At 45.8% G+C, this 17,543-nt stretch overlaps 1 protein-coding gene across 2 annotated transcripts in view; it reads right to left on the bottom strand.

The window, feature by feature from the left end:
- The window catches only part of sv2ca (synaptic vesicle glycoprotein 2Ca), a 215,782-nt gene that overhangs the window by 160,126 nt on the left and 38,113 nt on the right, over positions 1 to 17,543 (bottom strand). For both annotated transcript variants that reach the window (XM_055631380.1, XM_055631384.1), the window contains exon 2: positions 9,555 to 10,329. In XM_055631380.1, coding sequence (XP_055487355.1) covers positions 9,555 to 10,110 — 556 coding nt within the window. In that variant the 5' untranslated portion in view covers positions 10,111 to 10,329. The remainder of the gene's footprint in view (positions 1 to 9,554; positions 10,330 to 17,543) is intronic.

The raw sequence follows: 17,543 nt of genomic DNA, 5'->3' as shown, positions 1-17,543 counted from the left end.
CATTTTAACATGAACATCCACTACAGCGACTCCTTCACATTCCTCACTGTGATGGAAGGCAAAAAAATGTTCAATCTCTTCCCTTCTTTATTCTCCCATGGTCGGGGGCCTTGAGCCTTCCGTTGACGGGATGATCTTGGCTCCCATAGCTGGCGGTCGATCCCTCCGCGTTCGGGACGATCAAGCTCCCTCCCCGCGGGGGGGGGGGGGGGGGGGGGGATCTCAGCTTCCCCGCGCCGGGCGATCTGTCTCCGGGTCGGGGCAGGTTGAACATTCTGCATCATTGGAGCTTCCCGACAATGGTCTCTACCCGAGACTGCGAGCTCCTTGATGGTGAAATCGCAGGCTGCAGTTGGAGCGTTGATCTCAGGCTAGGGATTGCAGGCTCCGATGGTATGTCCACGTCCCCTCGGTGGGGCTCAAAGTCAGTCACAAGCAAGGCCTCCAGTTCCATGATGTTTGGCCGCGAGTGACTGGAAATACCATCCGGAAAACAATCGCATCTCCGGCAAGGGAAGAGATTGAAAAAAACCCCCCCCCCCCCCCCCCCCCCCCCCCCCTCCCCCCCATATAAAACAAACCAGAGAACATTAACACAAACTTTTAAAACACATTTTAAAAAAAAAAAAAAAAGACAAAAGGACAGACCGACTGTTGGCGAGGCAGCCATGGTGTGGTGCCCCCTGCTGGTATATACTCCAGAATGTTGTTTCTGTGGGCTGAAGAAGGATCTCAATCCCAATTGTCACCTATTCCTTTTCTGCAAAGATGCTGCTTGTCCCACTGAGTTACTCCAGGATTTTGGATCTATCTTCACAAATTAGTTAGTGGGGAATCTTAGTTCCTACCGTCCCCAAAACCCCCACAAAGGGTGGGCTGATGATCATTAGTGATGAATGATATTAAAGTAATGTTACTCATATGCACTTGACTCAGAGATGCAGGACGTTTGGTGAAAGAGACAATAGACAATAGACAATAGATGCAGGAGTAGGCCATTCAGCCCTTCGAGCCAGTACCGCCATTTAATGTGATCATGGCTGATCATCCCCAATCAGTACTCTGTTCCTGCCTTGTCCCCATATCTCCTGACTCTGCTATCTTTAAGAGCCCTATCTAGATCTAGAGACCATCTGGACGTGTTGCGGTTGCAATGAAATAAGCAAACATTGCTTCGGGACCAAAATTAAGGTGGCTTAAATTTAAGGTAATAGGCAGAAGAATTAGAGGGTGATGAGGAAAAACATTTTCTCTGAGAGCAAGGCGCGGTGGCACTGCGGTAGAGTTGCTGCCTTACAGCACCAGAGACCCGGGTTCGATCTTGCAGACTGGTATGGCTGCACGGAGTTTGTACATTCTCCCTGTGACCCTCTGGGTTTCCCCGGGAGCTCCTATTTCTTTTTGGTTTTGTAGGTTAATTGGCTTCTGTATAAATTGTAAATTGTCCCTGGTGTGTTGGATAGTGATAGTGCATGAGGATTGCTGCTCGGTCTGACACAGCGCCTGTTTCCGCGCTGTATTTCAAAACTCAACTAAACTGAACTAAGCATGATGGAGGTGGGTGGGGCAGGATCCCGCAATGTATTTGAATAAGACGTCAAGTTATGTAGTTGAAGAGCCACTATCTGTAGCGCTATGGATGTTGTGCCAGGGAACAGTGGTATAGATAGCTGTATCTTGCTCAACACGTACAATATGAGCCAAATGGCTCCCTTCCAGGTTAGTAACTTTACTATGATGTTTGTGAATCCAATATTGATTCCATCTTTGCCAGTATAGTGCTGTGACCATCAACAGGCATGGTGTGGGAGGCACGGTGTTGCAGCCAGAGATTTGCTGCCTTACAGCGCCAGAGACGCAGGTTCGATCCTGACTACAGGTGCTGTCTGTACGGAATTTGTACGCTCCCCCTGTGACCATGTGGGTTTGCTCTGGTTTCCTCCCGCACTTCAGAGGCGTACAAGTCTTTAGATTAAATTGGTTTTGGTAACAACTACAAATTGTCCCTATTGTTCCTAGTTTCTTCCCAGCTGTTATTAGGCAACTGAATCATCCTACCACAGCTATAGAGCAGTGCTGAACTACTATCTACCTTATTGGTGACCCTCGGACTATCTTTGATCGGACTTTATCTTGCACTAAACGATATTCCCTTTTATCATGTATCTATACACTGTAGCTTGCTTGTAATCATGTATTGTCTTTCTGCTGACTGGTTACTTTTCACTGTGCCTTGGTACACGTGACAAAATAATCCTTTGCCCACTCACCTTAAACCTATGTGCTCTGGTTCTTGATCCCCCTATTCTGGGCAAAAGACTCCAATCCAAACTATTCCCCTCGTGATTTTATCAACCCATCTTCAGATAATCCATCTCGGAGTCCTCCTGAAATGACCACTGGGCACTCCCACTAAGTTCAACCAATTCATTTCACTCCATGTGATATCAAGAAACGTCCAAGAGTAGTGGATACAGCAAATGCAATGGGAACTGGTCATGCAATGGGACTGGTGAAGACGTCTGCTCCAGAACTTGAAGGAAGGTCGGTGAGCCACCGGCGGGCCAAAGAAACATAGAAACATAGAAACATAAAAAATAGGTGCAGGAGTAGGCCATTCGGCCCTTCGAGCCTGCACTGCCATTTAATATGATCATGGCTGATCATTCAACTCAGTATCATGTACCTGCCTTCTATCCATACCCCCTGATCCCTTTAGCCACAAGGGCCACATCTAACTCCCTCTTAAATATAGCCAATGAACTGGCCTCAACTACCTTCTGTGGCAGAGAATTCCACAGATTCACCACTCTCTGTGTGAAAAATGTTTTTCTCATCTCACTTCCCCCTTATCCTTAAACTGTGACCCCTTGTTCTGGACTTCCCCAACATCGGGAACAATCTTCCTGCATCTAGACTGTCCAACCCCTTAAGAATTTTGTAAGTTTCTGTAAGATCTCCCCTCAATCTTATAAATTCTAACGAGTACAAGCCAAGTCTATCCAGTCTTTCTGCATATGAAAGTCCTGCCATCCCAGGAATAAGTCTGGTGAACCTTCTCTGTACTCCCTCTATGGCAAGAATGTATTTCCTCAGATTAGGAGTCCAAAACTGTACGCAATACTCCAGGTGTGGTCTCATCAAGGCCCTGTACAACTGCAGTAGAACCTCCCTGCTCCTATACTCCTATACTCAAATCCTTTTGCTATGAATGCTAACATACCATTCGCTTTCTTCACTGCCTGCTGCACCTGCATGCCTACTTTCAATGACTGGTGTACCATGACACCCAGGTCTCGTTGCATCAATGCTTCAAGGACAACATCAAGAACAGTCTGAAGAAATTCCACATCAACTGGGAGCACATTGCACTGCGCAGGGCGCTCCTGGAGGAAATCCGTGCAGGAAGGAGCTGCACTTCACAAAATGGACCCGCCATGTTGCAGAGACAAAGTGACAACACCGTAAGGAGAGAGAGAAGGGGGCTCGACGACTACCAACCACTGCCAGTCTCCACTGCCCACGTTGCACCAAGGTGCGTGGATCGCGGATTGGCCTCGACAGACATCTGCAGACCCACAAGTAGACGGCCCCATGGAGAGGAGAGGACAGTCATGCTCGTTTCGAGTGACCGCCGATGTTGACCCAGAACTGGACACATTTCTCATCAAGAAGACCTCATCAAGAAGGATGAGCTCCTTCTTCAGAGTCACATTTCTCATCAAGTTCTCATTTCTCATCTCACCATAAAAAAATGTTCAAACCTCCCCATCATGGAAGGGATTTACAGGGTTTTTCTGCCTCAAATATGCAGCTGGGCATCATCAGAGACTCACGCCACCCATGGCCACACCACCCATGGCCACACCACCCCTGGCCACGCCACCCCTGGCCTGGCCACGCTCTCATTTCACTTCCACCATCGGGAAGAATATATAGGAAGAGCCCAAATCTGTAACATTCAGGATTAGGAATAGCTACTTCCCTACAGCCAGTAGGCTATTAAATACTGCAACCTCCAAATAGGCTCTGAACTACATAGACTTGAGGGGCATTGATTTTGTCTTTTTGTAATATTATTGTTTGCTTGCCTGATAGGAGAGCGGAGAAGTGGGAGTGGCCGAGGTGAGGCAGCATGAAGTGGCATGTGGTGGCCCAGCGGTTATAGTTGCTGCCTTACAGCGCCAGAGATCCGGGTTCGATCCTGACTACGGGTGCTGTCCCTGTGCAGTTTGTATGTTCTCCCTGTGACCTGCGTGGGTTTTCTCTGGGAGCTCTGGTTTCCTCCCGCACTCCAATGACATACAGATTTGTAGGTTAATTGGCTTGGTATATTTGCAAATCGTCCCTAGTGTGTGTGGGACAGTGTTACTGTGGGGATCGCTGGTCATCGTGGACTCGGTGGGCCAATGGATCTGTTTCCCTGCTGTATCTCCAAACTCGCCAGGAAGTGAGCGGGCAAGATCATCTCTGACCACTCTCACCCTGGCCACAAATTCTTTGAATCACTCTGGAAGGCGACTCCGGATTGTCAAAGCTGCCACAGCCAGACATAAAAACAGTTTTTATCCACGAGTCGTTGCCAAAAATCTGAAGCCTCCCTGTGATCTGGTATTTTGTTGGTTCACATGCTTGATTAATGGTGTTTTATCATGAATGTTTTATTATGATTAATGTTTAGTGTTTTCTGAGTCATTTGTGACTGTCACTGTATGTCATGTTGTTACTTGTGGGTGGAGCATTAAGGCAAATTCCTTGTATGTGACTACTTGGCCAATAAACTTACTTACTTAAAAATCTAAACCAAGTGCACATGGAGTCAATGGAAGGGAGGAAGGTTTGTGTGATGGTCAGGGTCGCGTAAACAATTCTCTTGCGGTCTTGGATGGAGCTGTTCCCAAACCAAGCTGTGATGTATTGTGCACCTTCTGCTGGGAAGCAGCATTCTGCTCAACTTCCTTTCTGTTTATTTCCTGACTGAGATGATTAGTGGGAGCTGATATCATCCCAGAGTGCATTTGCAGAAAGGATTTGCCGAGATTGGCTGCCAGGGACATGAATTAACATCCACGCGCTTAGCCACATACCCGGAGCACTTTAAGGATTAAAACAGCTTTCAGTGTTGTTAATCAAACTCCCTTGGCCTGTCATGTTCGATTATTCACTGCAGACAGAATCACCCTGCTCCATGACTTCATTTGCATTTGTGGTTTAGTTTAGTTTAGAGATATAGCACGGAAACAGGCCCTTCAACCCACTGAGTCCGCACCGACCAGCAATCCCCGCACATTAACACTACCTTGCACACACTCGGGACAATTTTACATTAATACCAAGCCCATTAACCTACAAACCAACCCACGCAGCTCACGGGGAGAACGTGCAAACTCCGTACAGACAGCACCCATAGCCAGGATCAAACCAGTGTGTCTGGCGCTGTAAGGCAGTAACTCTACCGCTGCGCCACTGTTCAAAACATTGAACATTAGAGAAATTTGGAGCAATATTTTTAATTCTTACTGATGTTAAAGAGTTTTTAATGATGAAAACATATTTTTACGACTGTGAATTTATACAGTCCCACATATCAGATTAAATCGATATTCAGACGCGTTTTAATGTTGGGGTAAAAAAAGGGCATGATGCATAATGAATAAAAGAACTACCGTGCTGCATTTAGTCACTAAATAAAGGAAACAAGTACTTTGTATTATTTATTTGGGGAACAACGTGTCACAAAAACAATATATTTTTGTTTTTACCACAAACCAAACGAAGAATATTACCAGGTATGAATATTAAGCATCATAGTTGAAGCAGAGGTCAAGACTATAACTATAATCGCACTTTGAGCTCATTCGTAGCATCTTTGTTTAAAGGATGCTTACTTCATTAGTATTGAACACCCTAGACCATTCCAGTTAATCTAATTATCGCACCATGGTTTATTTTCATTGATACATCGATGTACATTTCCCTGCGACAATAGCAATTCTGCATCCTTTCCATAACCCTCAGCAATATTTGTGCAGTCTTTGCACTTATCTTCATGAATGGTGCAAGGTACTTGCAGAAACACCCATCAGCTAATTAGGTTTCACATTAGCTACGCAATGTTCTGTGAACATACGAGTTCATTGGCCTTCTCCAGTTTCCCTGAAGGCACCGAGAATCAATCGCAGGGAGTGCAGAGCAGGTGCCACACGTACGCCAGACTGAAGAGAGGTGGCAGCTTTCTCTTAATGAAGGACATTGGAGAGCCAGACGGATCCTGTCGGCTTCGAAGCTTTCATCCAACAGGATGTCGGCACATCGGCAGATTCAATTAATTTAAATTGGCAAATTACCGTAATTGGACACAAACTCATAATTTCCTAGATTGCAATGGCTAGTACAGGTACCATGGGCGCGGTGTTGCCACAACTGATGTGATTGTGCAGTTGCCTAGTCTGTGATGATCACCGATTCAATATCAGGGCCGGAGAAGAGGAAAGGGAGAAACCGTGGCTCCACATGATCGAACGTAAAGGGGATACAAAAGAAGCCTTGAACCAGAACTTTTTACAAGATCAAAAGTAATCAAGGGTGGCATGGCACAGAGAGTTGCTGCCTTAAAGGCCTGTCCCACTTTCACCACCTAATTCACGACCTCTGCCGAGTTTGCTCTTGATTCATACTCGCAGCATGGTCGTCACGAGGTCGTAGGTAGGTCGTGATGCTAGTCGTAGGTATTCGTGGCGTTTCGGGTACTCAAGTAGGTCGTGGCGTTTTTCAAGCCTGATGAAAAATGTCCACGAGTAAAAAAAAGGTCGAGAATTAGGTCGTGAAAGTGGGACAGGTCCGGAGACCCGGGTTTGATCCTGACTACGGGTGCCGTCTGTACGGAATTTGTACGATCACCCAGTGACCTGCGTGGGTTTTCTCCGAGATCACCGATTTCATCCCACACTCCAAGGACGTACAGGTTTGTAGGCTAATCAAAGTCAAAGTAGCCTTTATTGCCATTCAGACCTTGCGGTCTGAACGAAATTTTGTTGCCTTGCAGTCCTACATATAGTACCAAAATGACAAAAACACACAATAAACACAAATTAACATCCACCACAGTGAGTTCACCAGGCACCTCCTCACTGTGATGGAAGGCAAAAGCCTTAAGTCTTTGTCTCATCCCTTCTTGTTCACCATCTGCGCTGAGGCGATCCAGGCATCAGATGTTGTGGCCCCGCCGGGTGATGGTAAGTAATGTCAGTCCCGCGGCTGAATCCGAGCTCCGCGAACGGGCCGGGGTGGTCTAAGCTGCCGAAGCTGCTGCCCTCCAGTCCAGCGGACGCAGCTGTTGTTGCGGGTGCTCTGGAGAACAGGTCCGCAACCTGTGACCTGCGAGCTCCCGACACTGGGCCCGTGGTCGGGTCGGGTGGCTGCTGTTGCTGGAACACTGCCCCATCTCCGAGGCCAGGCCGCTGCTCCGAGGCCAGATCTCCGCTGCTGCCCCAGCTCCGATGCCAGGTCGCCGCTGCCCCAGCTCCGCGGCCACCAGCTCCACCATTAGGCCTCGGCGGAGACGGACATGGGGGATACGACAAGAAACGTCGCATCCCCCCCCAAAGGAAGAGACCAAAAACATGTTTCTCCCCTCCACCCACCCACATACACAACCTAACAAACCAAAGACCAATCAAATGTCTAATTACAGTCTCGCTCTGGAACACAATGCACCACTTGTGGGAGAGTCAAGGACCACAGGCCATAGCCTCTGAATAAAAGGACGTAACTTTAAGAAAGTTAGATGGATGGAGGAATTTCTTTAGTCAGAGGGTTGTGAATCTGTGAATTCATTGCCACAGATGGTGGCGGAGGATATTTTGAAGGTGGTGATTGACAGATTCTTGATCATTATGGGTGTCAAGGGTTAGGGGGAGAAGGCCGGCGAATGGGGTTGAAAGGGTTGGATAGATTAGCCATGATTGAATGGTGTAGTAGACTTGATGGGCCAACTGGTCTAATACTGCTCCTGTACCGTATGAACTTATGAAGACCCTGAGTGCAGGGGTGACTCTGTGGGTCAGGCAACATATTTCAGAAAGAACTGCAGATGCTGGTAAAATCGAGGGTAACACAAAATGCTGAAGCAACTCAGCGGGTGAGGCAGCATCTATGGAGAGAAGGAATTGGTGACGTTTCGGGTCGAGACCCTTCTTCAGACTGATTGTAATGGGGGTGTCATCTTCTTGCAGGGCTGCAGGGGTTTCTTCAGTAAAAAGAAGGTTTCTGACCCAAAACGTCCATCTATCCATGTTCTCCGAGATGCCGTTTGATCGTCTGAGTAAAGGGCCTGTCCCACCAACATGCGATTGCATGTGTCTAGCGCGACCAAACGTGGTGGCTTGAGGCGTACGGCCTCGCGGGGCCGGTCCCACTTCCAACCGCGGAGCCGTCTGGAGTTGTGCGGGGCTGGTTCCCGACATCATACTCACCAATCAGCTGGGCAGGAGGCGGGCCGACTGAATTTGGACGTCGCACAGCATCGGGGGGTTTACGTCATCACACAATGGCACGCCGGGCGGTGATGTCATCGCGCAACACCACGCGCTAGGCGTACGTCGTCAAGACGCTGCGTACGGCGGCGAGGCGCTGCGTACAGCCTCAATGCGGCTGCGGGCCGACAGGCAGTTGCTGCGCGGAATATTTGGACAGTGTCAGTTTTTCGGAGCCCTGCGCGATGTCGGGAACAACACCGCATAACGCCATATGACTCCAGTGATCGAAGTGGGACCGGCCCCGCGAGGCCATACGGCTCAAGCGACCACGTTAGGTCGCACTAGCCGCATGCAGTCGCATGCTTGTGGGACAGGCCCTTTACTCCACCTTTTTTTTTGCAAACCAGCATCGCAGTTCCTCGTTTCTGCACCAGAGACTCCGCCCTTGATTTTCCAAGGAAAAGGCACTAAGCATCCCTCATTTTAATGCAAAGGAGATCGATCGAGGTTTTTAGAAATCAGGATAGTATCCTAACTTCTGTCACTCCACCCCGACTCACAATTAGCTAGATCAACGAGGCACATCTTAACAACAGGAGATAATTCATTTTAAACCATCTGCGCACTGAAAACTTAATTTAACTTCAAGTAACTTAATTGATATTTGAAAGAATCATAATACGTCTGCATGATGACATCAATGTTCTATAATTGTGGTACTCATCAGCATTAATTTGACCATATTTTATGATCTCAAACGTAGTCAAGATTACAAATAATTGTTACCTTTTAAAATCCATTTCATTTGCCCGCCAATAATACAGAAAACCAACTGCAGGATTAGATCACTTCTACTCTCTAAAGTCAAAAGTCTAAAATCTACTAATTTTACCTCCGACTTTGTTCCTGAACAACCACGAACAAGTTACATTTTCTTATTTTTTGGAAAAACCTTCTTTGAATGGAAAGCCAGTGTAATGTTAGACAAGGGCCCATTCGAATCATAAAACTGAATGAGGGGGCTGCAAAAATATATAGCTGAACCTGACAGGAAAAATACAACAAAGGGTTACTCACCCAGCCAACCAGTAGTGGATTTTTCTACGCACATATCTGTCTCGGCACTCGGCAGGACAAAACCCACCACAAACACTTCCACTCCATCAGCCATGAGGGACAATCCCAGGACAAGGAAGAGTGCCCACTGGAAGCGGCCATGACCGCACTCCTGAATGATCAGCTCGTACTGTTGGGCCAGCTCCTCTTCGTCAGCTCTCCTCTCGGCGTCCAGCTCTTCGCGGTCCTTGTAGTCGTCTGAGACAAGTTGCCCAATGGCGACCTGGTTCTCCTTCCTCTGGCAGGTGTCTGGGATCCCCTGGTACTCCCCCTCGTAGATCTCATCCTCCTCGTCGTGCCCTTCTGTGGCATCACTGGAGCCCTCGTCCTCTGGCGGACCCTCTCCGTGAGTCGCTTTGCCATAGTTGTAGCCCTCGTCGTCTTGAAAGTTGGCGTAAGTTGTCTTGGTGTATTCGCCGCCGGCATTGGCCTTCTTCACCGTTTGCTTCTTAACTTCTTTGGCCATGTCTTTGGCGCCCCTCGCCAGGGTAGTCCTGTCCCTGTACGCATCATCCATCCTTCCTCCAATCTTAAACGCCTTCCGCCAGCGAACACACCGAGTGCGATGAAACAAAGATTAAGAACCGCTGTCCAAATTTGGAGCCTTGAGTTTGGAGATCTGACATTCAGTTCTTCTTGAACACACACAAAAATCTAGTGTGTTTAGCAGCGGGTTTTCAGTGTTCTCGGTTGGTAATTGGGGACTTTATATTGTTTATATTCCCATCGTCAGCACCTAGAACACAAAAGAATGGAGAAACCACAATCAGGCATAAAACCACGATAGTTAAATAAACTGACTCTGAACGGAAAGTGGAAGATAGTAATTATTACACTTGTTTGCTCAATAGTAATTAAAAATCATGATTGATCGATCGATTGATTGACTTATTGGTTGATCAATTGATTGATTGATTGATTAAAATATACAACATGGAAACACCCAACATAACCATGGATCAACAATTCACACTCGTTTCATGTCATCCCACTTTCGCATCCACATCCTATTACACTAGGGGCAATCTTACAGTAGGTATGTTACAATACTTACCTTCAGCGGCGCTGCAATTCTGCCACTGGCCGTGTGCACAATTTTGGATTTTGGCACGTTTGGGGGGGGGGGGGGGGATTAAAACAAGGTTTTCTCCGACCTGGTCCTGGGTTATATTTTGTTGGAGTGCAGGTTTTTGCTGAAGAATTGGTCCGGCTGATTTTGAAATCAGCTTCTGAAGCCATCAACGCCGACAACGGGGTCGGATTTTACGTAGAGGACAGGTAAAAGTAAGTAGTTTATTTTTATGTATAAAAGTGTTTCTTAAGATGCATTTAATTCACATTTTAAGTAGCGAAACAGTGATTTTTTTCCCCGAACGAACCGGCTGTGTTTTTGCTGCCGATACGGGTTTAAATCCACCACAACCGCAACATTCCAATTGATCGCGTTCCAGAAAAACCCACTCGCAAGCTGATTTAAATGGCCATTAATTTACAGGTATTAAACATTAAATTCCTTCCATTTGACCTATAAACCCATGACAATGAGATTTAAAAATTATGTTATATTGTGAATTCTTGTGTGAATGTTATTTGGACACTTAGACTATTTAAAAATGTTAATCTATTCTTAAGAAATGGATAGATGTTTAGATCTAGTAACTGAATTTTGTAATTAGCTACAATTAGATAACTAACTAATTATATGCTTTAATTTCAAGTTATCTAAGTAAGATTGTTTCATATTTGTTTCAGAATGCTTCAATCTACAATAACTGAAAATTTCTTTCAGTTCTCTTAATTTTTAAGAAAACTATGGGCTTTTGACTGTTCTCGATCACAGCTTTTGTGTTAAGTCAATGAAAAAGCAATAGGGAACAAGACGCTAAATTCCGAGTATGAAAATGGCCATGCCTTTTTTAATACTGAAGATATGAAAGTGAATTAGGTGTCAAATTAAACATCTTTTTATGCTTTATCTGATGGGATCAATTACTTGATTTGTTAAATTTCAAAATTTTGTAACGTTGCTACTTACACAGGTCAATTAACCCAGAGGAAACACACATGGTCATAGGGAGAATGTGCAATCTCTGAACTAAACGAACACTTTGAAGAGCTTTAATCATCATGTTTCTCCTTTGATTTCCAGTAATACAGAATTTGGATGAACTCCCAACAACTGGATAGAAATGAATAGCGAGACTATTCCCACTATGTCGCAAGGTGTTTCTGTATTCCTTTACGACATAGTAGGAGGCCATTCAGCCCACTGAGTCTAATGCCAATCCTATCCCTCACTTTCCCAATTCTGAAATGAATACCATGAATAAAATATATAAGGTAGGATTAAAGAACAAGGGGAAAGGGCAAAACAGAAAAGGGAAAGACATCTTCATGGAGTGCACCTTGCCACTGAGTACGAACAAGCACACTGATGCAATTATAAAGAAATCATTATCATACTTTATTAGCCAAGTATGTTTTGCGATATACGAGGAAGTTGATTTGCCATACAGTCATACCAATAAAAAGATACAGAACACACGAAATACATTTTAACATGAACATCCACCACAGTGACTCCTCCACATTCCTCACTGTGATGGGTGGCGAAAAAAAGTTCAATCTCTCCGTTCTTTGTCCTCCAGCAGTGGGGGCCTCTAACCTTCCGTTGACGGGACGATCTTACTCCCGTAACCGGCAGACGGCCTCTTCGTCGGGGCGATCAAGCTCCCGCATCGGGGGCGATCTACCCCGGGTCGGGGTTAGTCGAACGTGGTGTGGCTTTTGGAGCTTCCTGATGTTGGTCTCTTACCCGAGACTGCGAGCTCCTTGATGCTAAAGTCCACAGGCGGAGCGTCGATGTCAGGCAAGGGATCGTCTCGGATGGTAATTCCACGCGGTGGGGCTCAAAGACAGTCCCGAGCAAGGCCTCCAGCTCCACAATGTTAGCCCACAGAGCTACCGGAGATATGATCCGGCAAACAATCGCAACGCCGGCAAGGTGAGAGATTGAAAAAAGGTTTCCCCCTCCTCCACCCCTGGCAGGGGTGAAATGAGTGTGTGGCCAGGATGGTTTTTTGTCTCTGATGACACTGGCTGCCTTTTTGAGGCAGTGACACCCATCGATCCGTTTAATGGTGGGGAGGTCAATATCTGAGATGGACTGGGCAGTGTTTGCCACTAGTGTTCAGGGGTCCCCTTATTGAATTTGTGAGTGAATTATGAAAACCAAAACACTTTAGTCCATCAATGCACATGTTCCAACCTAGAAACTTCAAATTAGGACAAAGACTTGACTACGAGGACAAGACTATTATTGCACTATTATTGTTTGTTTGTTTGTGTGTGTGTGTGTGTGTGTGTGTGTGTGTGTCTGAGTGTGTGTGTGTGTATATATATATATAGATATGTGTGTGTGTGTGTATGTATAGATATTTATCTATATATCTGTGTATATGTGTATATATGTGTGTATATGTGTATATGTATATATATATATATATATATATATATATATATATATATATCTATATATATATAATATAATATAAAAAAGATGATCTGGAAAATTCAAGGTAGAATGCAAATGCTGGAAAATTGAAGGTAGACAAAAATGCTGAAGAAACTCAGCGGGTGAGGCGGCATCTATGGAGCGAAGGAAATAGGCAATGTTTCGCGTCTGAAGAAGGGTTTCGACCTGAAACATTGCCTATTTCCTTCGCTACATAGATGCTGCCTCACCCGCTGAGTTCCTCCAGCATTTTTGTCTAAATATGATCTATATATGTGTATTTGTATTCTCTCTTGTTTATTATATTGTTTATGGTGTAATATGTTTACATATTCTGTTGTGCTGCAGTAAGTAATAATTTCATTGGTCTATCTGGGACACATGACAAAAAAAACACTGGTGATTCTTGACTTCAACGGTCAAAAATCAGAATTTTTATCCAAATAAAATGATAAACTGATTTGCTAAAATACTTCAATGCAAGGTTCAATCAATGGTTCATTTGTTCTATCATAAGATCATAAGAGATAGGAACAGAATTAGGTCATTTGACCCATCTAGTCTACTTCACCATTCAATCATGGCTGATCTATCTTTCCCTCCTAACCACATTCTCGCGCCTTCTCTCCATAACCACTGACACCCGTACTAATCAAGATTCTACAGTACCTATCTCTGCTTTAAATACATCCACTGACTTCGCCTCCACAGTTTTCCACAGATTCACCACCCTCTGACTAAAGAAATTCCTACTGATCTCCTTCCTACAAGAATCTTCTTTAATTCTGAGGCTATGACCTCTAGTCCCACTCACCCTAGACTTTATTATCATATCTACTGATGTATAGTGACATTTTTTTTCACACAAGTTCAGTAAATTATAACCATACATAGGCACAATTCCAGATTAAGCACAAGGTGCATAGAAATAGCCCACTGAGACCATACACAAGGTACACCAAGTTTGACACCATTTTCTAAGTCCCAGCTGCAGTTGGCCATAAAGCCCCGTGGTCCTGGTGCCAATGCAGGGAATAAAGACCTGATAATGTTGTGATGATGTTCGTTCAGGGGTAGAAATTAATCAGACACCAGCGATAAATTCCCTGCCCACTTCAAGATGGCGCAAACTACCGAGGGAGAAGGTGGGCCCTTGGTTTTGTATCTCATGAGATGGCACCACTGGCAGTGCTGCAAAGTGCTGAACTAGAGTGTACAGGAAGAAGTGTGTCTGAAGAAGGGTCCCTAGCCCATACAACACCTCCCCATGTGTAGGCAGCACGCCTGGAGAATAGGAATAGGTGACTTTCCAGCTTGGAAACCCTTCTTCAGATGTGTTGAGTCAGAAGTTACTGGACTCCGTAAGTCTGCCGAGTTACTCCAACATTTTTGTGCCTATCGCTGAACTAGAGTGTAAGCTGAAGCTCTTTGCACCAACCTCCCTACAGTGGGACTGGCCAGAGGACTCAGAGACTTGAATCCCAACAACTGAGCTATAACCAAACGTGTAAATGACATGGCTGGCGTCACAGGAAAATGTTTATATACCAGAAATACCCAATGTGCACCATGAGAATGGCTTGGAATTTCCCAAGAAACTAACAATGTTAAAGCAGCATTTTGAGAAGAGCGTCTCCAAGTGTCCCAAAGACAACTGTAAGAAAGTGTCCCAAAAAAAAACATTACAATAGGCTGTGATAATTCAAGTAGTCCAATTAAAAAAAACTGAGTGACAACTCCTTTTATTTCTTGTAGAGTCCTGTTTTCCTTTGGCCCAACTTGCCCACACCAACCAAGATGCCCCACCTACAATAGTCCCATCTGCCAGCATTTGGCCCATATCCCTCAAAATCTGTCGTAACAATGTACCTGTCCAAATGTTTTTTAAATGGTGTGATATTACCTGCCTCAACTACCTCCTCCGACAGGTCTTTCCATATACCTACTATATTGGTGTAAAAAATGTTGTCCTTCAGATTCTTATTAAATCTTTCCCCCCCCCACCTTAAAATCTGATCCATACTTTATTCGTAAAATGTCTTATATCTACGTTGTATTTCTTTTAATTACCATCATCTATGGTGTACCATTGCGAATATAATTATCACTGGATCATATGTGCAAAGCAAAACATAAGGTAGACAGGATAAAAAGCACTTCACATATTGTTTGGCGGCAGCGGCCTCTGCAACCCGTCTGCGTTTTTTATTATTTTTTGTCTATGTTTTTATGTAGTTTTTGTTATTTTTTGTTGGGGTGTGTGTGGGGGGGGGGTGTGGGAGGGAGGGGGTAACTTTTAAATCTCTCCCTGCACGGGAGACCCGACCTTTTCTTTGTCGGGTCTCCGTTGTTGTTGGGGCTGCAACGAGGAGCGGCCTCCAACAGGAGAAGAACTGGGTGCTCTGGTGCCGACGACTCACCTCACCATTGCGGAGCTGGCCGAGTCCAGAGCGGGTGGAGCGATGGTGGAGCGCTGCTGCGGCCCGACCTCCGGAGATTCGGAGGCTGCAACTGCGGGTCTGGCGGACGGCGGCACTGGGAGCCCGCGGGTCCCTGGAGGGAGACCGCTTTTCAGGGCTCCCGCAACGGCGACTTCTCCCGCCCGAGTTGCGGGGTCGAAGAGCTCCTGGAGCGGGGCCTTACAGCACCGCCCCGCGCGGCTTGGAATGGCCGCGGGACTCTGCGAGCGCACGCCGGGGGCTCCAACATCAAGAACCCGGTGTGCGACCTTGCACCACCCGGCGTGGCTTTAATGGCCGCAGGACAATCGTCAGCCGGCGGCTTTGACTTTGACATTGGCGTGGGGGGGTGGGGGGGGAGATAGTGCAGTGGAGAGATAAGTTTTTTGGCCTTCCATCACAGCAATGTGATGGATGTTTATGTAAATTATGTTGTGTCTTGGGTCTATTTGTTTGTAATGTATGGCTGCAGAAACGTCATTTCGTTTGGACCTCAAGGGGTCCAAATGACAAATAAATTGAATCTTGAATCTTGTTTGTTTGTTTGTTTAAATTAGTTCAGCTAAGAAATACAGCATGGAAACAGGCCCTTTGGCCCACCAAGTCCACGCCAAACATTGATCACTAGTTCAGACTAGTTCCATGTTATCGCAATTTCTCATCCACTCCCTACACACTAAGGACAGTTTTACAGAGGCCAATTAACCTAAAACCCTGCACAACTTTTTAGGGTGCGGGGGGAGAGAAACTGGAGCATCTGGAGGAAACCCACGCGGTCACAGGGAGAACGTGCAAATTCCACACAGACGAGACGCGATGTCAGGATCGAACCTGGGTCCCTGGCTCTGTGAAGCAGCAGCTACAACAGTGCCAATCTTCAACTCTCATGTCATTTAGTTAGAGCTCAGTTGTTAGGATTCAAGTCGCTGAGTCCTCTGGCCAGTCCCACTGTAGGGAGGTTGGTGCAAAGAGCTTCAGCTAACACTCTGGCTCTGGTGATAGGCACAAAATGCTGGAGTAACTCAGCAGACTTACAGAGTCCAGTAACTTCTGACTCAAACCGGCCGAAGAAGGCTTCCGACCTGAAAAGTCAACCTTTTCCTTTTCTACACAGATGCTGATCTGATTGTGTAGCTCCTCTATTGCAGCAGACTGATTAGCTCCAGGATCTGGTTACAATTGCAATAGTTCCTCGATCACCCTAGGTGGCTTTGCACTGTCAAAATACAACTCGCACGTCAAGCTGATAGAGGAAACCCAAGACAGCTTACAACATACACATTTGACTGTTTTCGCGGTAATACGAGTACTCAAAGTAAAATCCCACACAACCTAATGCAAACAAAGATTGCAAGTGCACTGTTACAGGGAATACTATGACCATCGGAGATTCGAGTACAAAGAGCAGAGCTGCATCTCTGGAGAGCATGGATACCTGACCCAAAATCTCATCTACCCATCTTCTCCAGAAATGCTGCCTCACTCGTTGAATTACTCCAACACTGTGTCTTTGTTTTATTCGTTTAGAAATACAATGTGGAAATAGGCCCTTCGGTCCACCAAGTCTCCAATGGTCACCAGGTATTGGGTACAGTTTTGGTCTCCTAATCTGAGGAAGGACATTCTTGCCATAGAGGGAGTACAGAGAAGGTTCACCAGACTGATTCCTAGGATATCAGGACTTTCATGTGAAGAAAGACTGGATAGACTCGGCTTGTACTCGCTAGAATTTAGAAGATTGAGGGGGGATCTGATAGAAACTTACAAAATTCTTAAGTGGTTGGACAGACTAGATGCAGGAAGATTGTTCCCGATGTTGGGGAAGTCCAGAACAAGGGGTCACAGTTTAAGGATAAAGGGGAAATCTTTTAGGACCGAGATGAGAAAACATTTTTTACACAGAGAGTGGTGAATCTCTGGAACTCTCTACCACAGAAGGTAGTTGAGGCCAGTTCATTGACTATATTTAAGAGGGAG

This window comes from Leucoraja erinacea, chromosome 3, assembly GCF_028641065.1.
Source record: "Leucoraja erinacea ecotype New England chromosome 3, Leri_hhj_1, whole genome shotgun sequence".
NCBI classification, from domain to species: Eukaryota; Metazoa; Chordata; class Chondrichthyes; order Rajiformes; family Rajidae; genus Leucoraja; species Leucoraja erinaceus.
This window is presented reverse-complemented; position numbering and strand designations above follow the sequence as displayed.